The sequence below is a fragment of the Erithacus rubecula genome (assembly GCF_903797595.1).
Source record: "Erithacus rubecula genome assembly, chromosome: 15".
In the NCBI taxonomy this organism is placed as follows: Eukaryota; Metazoa; Chordata; class Aves; order Passeriformes; family Muscicapidae; genus Erithacus; species Erithacus rubecula.
The window spans coordinates 6,338,894-6,347,108 of record NC_136667.1 but is presented as its reverse complement, the minus strand read 5'-3'; the positions used below and the strand labels follow the sequence as shown (position 1 = coordinate 6,347,108).

At 50.7% G+C, this 8,215-nt stretch overlaps 1 protein-coding gene across 1 annotated transcript; it reads right to left on the bottom strand.

Moving 5' to 3' along the window:
• Positions 1 to 3,210: 3,210 nt before the first annotated feature.
• MMGT1 (membrane magnesium transporter 1) lies at positions 3,211 to 7,922 on the bottom strand. Its single transcript, XM_079318840.1, has 4 exons — positions 7,783 to 7,922; positions 7,304 to 7,356; positions 6,411 to 6,514; positions 3,211 to 5,392 (listed from the first exon to the last, which is right to left on the bottom strand). The coding sequence occupies exons 1-4, from the start codon at positions 7,862 to 7,864 to the stop codon at positions 5,230 to 5,232; spliced, it is 402 nt and encodes a 133-aa protein (XP_079174966.1). The 5' UTR covers positions 7,865 to 7,922; the 3' UTR covers positions 3,211 to 5,229.
• Between the last annotated feature and the right edge of the window lie 293 nt (positions 7,923 to 8,215).

Here is an 8,215-nt window from a genome sequence, read left to right as displayed (position 1 = left end):
CAGCAGCATGGCCGTGCCTGTGCTGGACCACCAGCAGACCTGGGTTTTAACAACCCTGGTACATCCTGCAGGATCTGTGGGTCCCTGCCATGGGACAGGAACATGGGCTTTGCTCTGCTGTGGCTTCTTCTAAACAGACATGGAAGGAGCAGCCAGCTCCAGCTTCAGAATGGTGGTGGTGACCTTGAGATGTTGCCACTGTCCCCAAGCTCCCTTGGCAGAGATCTGTGTGTGACAGAAGGCAGTGGAGCAGCATGGTGGCCTTGGGCAGGGAGGGGACATTATTTGGCCCCTTCTCTCCATGTGCTTTGCATTGTGCTGGGGAGGTGGTGCCTCACAGGGACTGCTCTCCCCGGGGCTCCCCCAGGCCTCTGGGTGCTTGGAGGCTTTGGAAATGGCCCAGGGAGGGACTGATGTGGGTGTGGGGGAGAGGAGGCCCTTTTTGACTGCCTGCCAAACTCCAAAACTGCTTTGGGCTGCCTCCTGTTTTGTGCACTTCTATGTCCGGGATGGGGAATAAATCTGTGCTTCAGCCTTTGCTGTGCATGCAGGATGCTCCTCCTGCATCCTGCACTGGAGCAGAGACCTCCTGGGGCAGGGACAAGGGATCCTGGAGCAGCCTGGGGCTCCAGGAACATCAGCACTGGCCCTGAACTGCTCTAAAATACACAGCAGAAATTCCTTGGGGGAGGAGGGGAATATTTATATTTTCTTTCCTTCGTTTTTTTTTGGTTTTTTTTTTCTGAAATAAAAAAGTGAAGTGCCCCTGCAGCACAGCCTGCCTCTGGTAGGTCCAGGGGAAACTGGTTCAGCCAGCACCAGTCTGGGCAGGGTGGGCACTGCCTGAGCTGGGTGCTCTGCCTGGCAGCACTGGGATAGGAACTGGGAATAAACAGCCACATCTCTGTGTGTGGGGGGCTGTGGGTTCCCTGGGACCACTGGCACAGGGTGAGCCATTGATAATCCAAATGCCACCTTTTATTTATTTTTTTTTCCATCTCCCTTCCTACTAAAATGGCCTGGGAAGCTGTGACACCACAGCCTGGGCCCCTGCCAAGGAGCCCTGGGGCTTGTGTTCCTGCTCACACTGCCAGGCTCCCGGCTGCCTCGCTGCTCTGTGAACTCCCACTTGCCTTTCTTGGCTGGAAAAAGGATTAAGTTAGCAGGACAGGAAAATTAATTAGCTGCCATTTTAAGGATGTAGCTTTCGTCGCAGTCCAAAGTGTTTTGAAATGGCATTGTGTCACTGAGTCCAACCCGAGGTTGATTAAAAGGCTTTTACCTGCCACAGTATCAGATTTATTTCTGCCAGGGTTCTGCCCCTGGTGATTATGGCTTCAAGGTGAACCTCAAGGCCAAATCCAAGGAGTGTTTTGCCTTCTCTGTTAGTGCTGGCTGGGGAAAGCTGGTACCAAAGTCTTTTCTGCTTGTTTAACATTTGAAATAGCCTTGCTTTGCCCTTCCCCTCTGCAGGCAGCCTGCCAGTCTGGCACAGCATGGCCAGGGCAGCAGGGAACTGCAGAGCTGCAGCTTCCCTGCCTGGCTGGGGGCTTCCCACAGGGAGCCTGGGGGCAGCACCATGGCCTTGGATGCTGCAGGGTGAGCCTCAGCCTTCCCAAATTGTCTGGTGGAAAATTGCTGCTGTTTGGTGCAGGTGGCAAAAGGGAGCAGAAATGGTGCCACTCTTGTTGGGGGGGCTGTATCCAGCTGGAGGATGGCCCCACAGTGATGTCCTTGCTGAAGGTGTCAGAGATGGAGAAGGGCAGATCTGCTGCAGTGTGGTGAAGTGTGAGAGAACCCAAATGGGAAGAAGTGATAAGGAAGCCAAAAATCATTTTAGGGTTCAACAGCAATTGTCATTCCCTGCCTTCTTCAGTGAGGGGGTCTGTGTGGGTGCTCCAGAGCACCTGGAAGGGGCCATTAGCCACCAGCTTTCCCAAGAAAGCTGCTCCAGCTTTGGACAGCAGTGGGGCTTGGAGCACTTGGGTCCTGGCACCAGACTGCAGCAACGACTCTGTTGGGGACACGCAGAGGGGACACATCAGATGTGTGTCCAGGAGGGATTTCCACACGTGGTGCTGCCCTCACTGACCTCTAGAATAAGTGCTTCTGCCATCACACTCCCATTCTGGCCTCACACAGAAGGGCTGCACGAGTGACCAATCTCCAACACAAACCATGGTCCCCATCCCCTCACCTGCAAGGTGTAAATGATTCCTGCTCTCCTTAGCAATTCCCCACTGAGCTCTCACTGGAATCGTTCAAAAACCCAGCAAAATTAATGCAGATTAAACCTGCTACTTCAGCAATGAATGGAAATTACCAGCACATATTTTTTATTTTACTATTTAATGTAGTAGAAATATCACGGCTTGTAGCCAAAGCAATTCAAGATGTGACGGCTGCAAATGTGCATTGGGCGAGGCTGGAAACTCTCCAGTCTAATTCAAGCAACTCTTGGCTCAACTCTTGCTTTGCTTTTGAAGAAGAGAAGCTCATCTGTGAAGAAGCCCATGCTGCAAGGTAAGCACGAGGTGGCTGTGGGAGCTGGATAAGATGCCCCTTCCCAAAACACCGACTTTGTGTTTCCCCCTTGTACTCTGTGCTGGATGCAGAACTGCAGCAGCACAGAAAGCAGATGAGGGGTGAGTCTGCTGCAATCCTGATGGATGCTGTAGTTGAGCAAACTCCTCCAGTGCTTTGCTAACTTTTCAACCTCCCCCAGTGGAAAAGCAGAGCAAGGAGTGAAAAGTGATCTTGCTCAAGTCCAGGAATTTAACTATCACCAGCCCTGGGAGCAGCCTGAGCGTTCCCCCAGTGACTGTTGCAACACCAGACCTTGCAGGAGCCTGTCCCGTGGGCTGGCAGGGGATTAGCACATGGCAGAAAAGCCTTTACTGTGGTTAAGTTGAAGACAGAAAATATGTCAGCTCTGCCAGAGTGGATGACGAGGAGCCTCAAAGGCAAGCAGATCCCCAGGCTGGTAATATTTTCCTCCTAAGTGTTTTACTCAGCTACTTGCAGCTATTTTGATCCCCCCTTCTGATCTTATCTCCCAGTAATGAACACCAGGCCAGACAGCACTTTCACACAGAGCTGCCATAATTAAGGCAATCACTTAATGTCAGTGCTGGGCAGTCACTTTTAAATAGTCACTCACCAGGGATTTGCTGCAGCAGGCTCCAAGATGGTCAGAAATAAACAAACAAACACTTTAAGGATATCAATTTTTATTTGACATTGTGAGATCAATAAGAAAAAATAATTTGTACAGCTTTGTGAACCGTTGCTGCTGCAGAGTGAGGCTGCTCCTCACGAGAAGGGCCCTGACACAGCCACAGGGTGCTCCCAGCAGGACCTGCTCCAGCAGCAGGTGATGTTCTCCACCTCCCTGTCCCAGCACCTCCCACCTTGGGCAGGTCCCTGGAGCCTTCCAGCAGCACAAACAGGGCTTCTCAGACATTCTGTGTGAGCAACTCTGCTCTGAGACCCTCTGCAAAGGGCTCAGTGCAACCATGGCTGCAGAACCCATCTACTACAGTGGTTACTGAGCTCCTGCTGTGCTTCTCCCTCCCTCTGTTAATTCTGTCTCTCCTCTGCCCCACAAGGTGACCTGGCCCATGTTCAGCCTCCCCTCTGTGCAGCAGCTGCAGCACAGCAGCCCTGCTCCCCAAGGGAACAGCTCTGTCTGCAATGGAGATGACCCAATGCTATTTCCGAGGCCTTTGGTGCTGGCAGGAGCTGATTTGTGACACCAGCAAGAGGGGAACCAGGACACTTTAGGAACAAATCCTGCAGCTCAGATGCTTTCAGCTGGCAGAGGAACCCTTTCTAATCAAACCCAGATGCTTAAGAGTGATTGTAGAGCAGCAGCCATGGATATTGCTCGAGCACTGGGGCACCCACTCCATAGGACGGGCAGAGCTAGAAAAAGAGGCTTCAGTTTACACAGTATTTTTGCCAAGCTTTTTGCCTTTGACAGTTCAACAGTTGAAAAAAAAAAAAACCAAACAGAACTCAACAGATGCCAAGACAAAAGGCTGAGTTTCCACTGTGCCAGTGAAACATCCTCCAACCAGGCCAAATTCTCGCTGGCCCCACCAGTATCTCGACCTACCCTCCCTCTGCTGCACCAGGGAGCTGAAATCAGACCAAGAGAGACTCTAGCATTGATTCAGCCCCTGAGGGGAGATAAGAATTTAGACATAAGTAAGAGTTAAGGACAGTATGATCAGTTCTAATACATGAAATCAAGACAGTAATCTTAAATCAACGAAGGGTTTAGCTGGAAAAATCAAGGTGGAAGGCTCTGTAGGCAGAAAAGGAGTAGCTGTCCTGGATTAGTGCCAGAAAACAGAGCAAGCTGCTGGACCCTACTCCTGGATCACTCACAGAAGGGACAGTTCTTACTGATACTTAAATATGAAGATGACTTGGAGGTTGTACCTGGTGCCAACACCATGTTCAGCACCTACAGGACATTCAACATTCCCCAGTTCACAGCTGGAGAACAGAGTGTGGCAGATTCTCTGCATGAGCTGCCTCCCCCACACAAGCACCAATGCACAGCCACAGCCCAGGCAACCTGGGGCAACTTACATGAAACGAAGGAGGGCAACAGGGAAATAACGTGGTAGTGAAAAACCAGGAAAAAAAAATAATAACCCTTCACACAACTGTTTTTCAGCATGGTAAAAAAATAAAAATGAAAGCAATCTCTTTGACTTCCCCTGCCACACCGTGCTGGTGTCCCACAGGCATTCTAGGGTCAGATGCTGCCCCTTTTCCTGCTGTTCAGTGATGCAGTGCACACAGCATTTCTGAGGGGGTCCATAGACTGTAGTGCAAGCAAACTGAGAAAATAAATACACTCAAACATTCCCTCCTGTCAAAGAACATTAACTGCAGGAAAAAACTAGCTTGCTTTTTGTTTTAACTGAAGTTAAGTTAGCTGCAACTCGTTTTAATATCTGAAACTTTGAAGATGTGTTTCACAGCATAACTGTAGAATTTACACTGCATTGCCAATCCACAATTCGGTCATTCTCATTAACAGTGTACAAAGAAGGTCATTAGTTTTTATATATATATATTTATATATATATATATATTTTATAAAGTCTGGAAGATCAATATAAATACTGCTCCAGAAATTAAAAAAGTGTTTACATCCCCGACTTGAATATTACATCTCAGTGTCCTGGGTTATTGGTGTCATCTGTAAAAGTCTTAGCGGCGCAGAGGTTCAAGTTTTCGGAATTTCAGTGCCGAGCTGGATGACAAAGCATCTTGGTTTGAAGAAGAATTCACTGTGTCTGGGGACTGGAACAATACTCTACCACGATGATTAAATACATAAAAAGATGGATGGTTCCTTAATGTGTCAAATGTCCTTCAAAATAAATGTAAAAAGCCAGTGTTAATAGTCTCTCAGAGCAGGGAGTTTAGAATAGTCAGTCTGGGGTGTATTAACTTTAGACACAGAAATACAAGTTTTCAATCCAAAACCCTTGCTTGCTTTAAGTTTCCTAAACTCAAACACTGAGGAAATACACAGCCAGTTGTGAAAAAGAACACGAGATGTCCACATCACAAACTTCCCCTTCCTTTCTGGAGCTCAGGGGCAGCCAGTGGATGCTGCCTGCAGACACCCCACATGCCAGCCTTTGTTCAGCTTTTGTCACTTGTGTTAACACCCTGATGATGCTCAGCTTTCCACCCCCCTGCGTGCCTCACGCTGAAGGCTTTAGGTGAACTCTGAGCTACAATTATGTCAACTTTTTCACTTCCCATATTACCCTGTGGTTGTGGAAATGGCCAGAGAGGCAAGGTGTGCCCATCCAATTTTCTGTCAGAATCACAGAGTGTTCTGAGTTGGAAGGGACCCACAAGGATCATGGAGTCCAACTCTGAAGTGAACAGCTCATAAAGCAGTTGAACCTACGACCTTGGCATGCTCTAACCAGCTATCCTCTTCAAAATCTTGATCCAAAATCCCGCTATTGTCTTAAAGTCTTTAAGATGTCCTGCCTTGACTATACTGTGTGAGATTCAAGTGACTCAGGCTGTCATGAGGAAGCAAACACAAACAGGATATGAGCCAGACCCTCAGTCTGAGACCATGTCACAACAGCAGGTGGTGATTCCTGAGCTCTACTTCCCACCTGCACATTTCACTCCTCCACCAACTCTACACAGCAGGATTTTAGATGAGGAAAAGCAAGAAGTTTATTTGATTTCTGCCTGTTATCTAACTCTCCCTAAAACTCAAGACACTGTTGGTTTTTGCAAGTGTGGCTGTTCCCCTTGGGTCACTGCCTACAGCATGCACTGGAGGACTGAGCTAAAGACAAGTGATTTCAGCTTGTACAGAGCAGCAGATACCAATGTGTACAAGAAATAAAACATACTTATTTTTGAGTTCTGAAGTGGCATCCATGTCTTTAAACTCTCCTGCAATATGTGCAATCCCATAGCAGGTGACTGCAAAGGCCAGCAGAGTCTGCAGGACTATCTGCAACAGAGGGAGCACAGTGCAACACACACATTACCAGGTGTTCTGCAAAAACCTCAACTTTCACACAGTGCACCTCGTGCTTCTCCTCCAGTGACAGCAAACACAGGTGGGCAATCCAGTGGGAAACTGAGGCACAGGAGAATTAAAATTCCCTCTGGCAGAGCTCCAGCTGCCCCAGCACAGGTTTGGGTTGCACCAACTGAATCGACTCTCACAGCTCCTCAGCAGGAACCTGAGACCAAACACTGTTCTGTGCACTCCAGGATCCAAACCCCAGCCAGGAACACACTGTGGAACCCTGGGCCAGGCACCTGATCTGCTGCCCTTCTGATGAAGGAAAGGGGGAACAGATAACTAAAGTGGAAATTTGAAAAGCAAGCAAATAAAGTAAATAAAAGCCTCCTTCCTGAAGCAGGTTGTGCTGGGATCAGTCACACTGAATAAACATGTGTCAACCAACCAGAGCCAGAGGGTGCAGGATGTTTATGCTGCAAAGGAGGTGATGGATGTAAAAGCTCTCTGAGCTACATTCAGGGAATCTGGACAAGATGCTCCAGGGTAGTTCAAAAGGAGAGGGAGGTCTGGATCTGGGGTTTGGTTTTACTGACAATGACACACTCAGGAAATTGGGATGAAATGTGTGGCTCTTTTCAGCAGTGGGAGTTCCAATGAAAGTGCAGCTTAAAAACTACTTTACCCTTTATGCTTGCCTAGCACATTAAAAGGAAGCAATTGAGAGACTAAATCACCCCACAGTTACACCTTACACACATTGCAAAAACTTACATCTATGGGCAACGTTTCATCTTCCTTTTCTGTCAACCTCATGTAAGAACGATCTACGAAACAGAAACACACGCACGCATCAAACACTCTGAGCATGCAAATAAAACAACAAAAAACCCCCAGAGAAACGTGCTCGTGCTGCAGAGACGCGAGTCAGCCCCGACTCTCCCTGGTGCCGCCGTGAGGCTCCGCTGCCCCGGGCGGGCGGGAGGAACAGGGACGGCAAAGCCCGGGCTGAGACCGCGGCCCGGCGGGCGGCAGCTCCCCCTCCCCACCCTTGGTTTTGCCTCCCTTCCCGGCTGCTGCTGCGCTCCACCCGGAACCTCCGCTCTGCCCGCAGCCCGGCCCCAAGGGCAGGGCCGCCCCCGCCGCCGGCTCGCGGCTGAGGACGATGATGATGCCGGCCCCCGCCCCGGCAGCTCGCCGCCGGCCGTGCGGAGGTGCCGGTGCCCCGGGCCGCCCTCCCGGCGGTGACTCACGCTGCGCCGCCGAGAAGGCCGCGTGTGCCAGGGCGAACAGGCCGAGCCCCACCAGCCCCTTCCACACCGACCCCGCCGCCATCGCCGCCCGCCGCCGCCGGGGCGCGCGATGATGGCGTCACGCGGGGGGCGGGGCCAGGCCGCGCCCGAGCCGCGCGGTGTGACGGGGCGTGGCTTCAGCGGCAGGGGGCGGGGCCACGGCACCGCTTTCCCACGCGCGGCCATTGATAAAATGCCCGGGGGTGAGCGGACCCCGGGAGCGGTTCTGGGCGACCCATCGAGCCCTCGAACAGACCCGTCCCCTCCACTGTGCCAGGCTGGATCCCTTACAGTGCAAACACAGCGTAGGGCTAGTGGTGCCCGAGTTAATTCCCGCTTTCCACGTTTTTAACTTCAAAGAATGAGAAACTGGTGCATGAAAAAACTGGGCAAA

What these genes read in the sequence shown, in the direction of transcription:
- MMGT1 (XM_079318840.1), bottom strand. Translation starts at nt 7,864, where the DNA reads ATGGCGGCGGGGTCGGTGTGGAAGGGGCTGGTGGGGCTCGGCCTGTTC. An exon ending in GGCCTTCTCGGCGGCGCAGC is followed by an intron (nt 7,357 to 7,782) that starts GTGAGTCACCGC and finishes TCTGTTTCGTAG; the next exon opens with ATCGTTCTTACATGAGGTTG. An exon ending in ATGAAACGTTGCCCATAGAT is followed by an intron (nt 6,515 to 7,303) that starts GTAAGTTTTTGC and finishes CCTCTGTTGCAG; the next exon opens with ATAGTCCTGCAGACTCTGCT.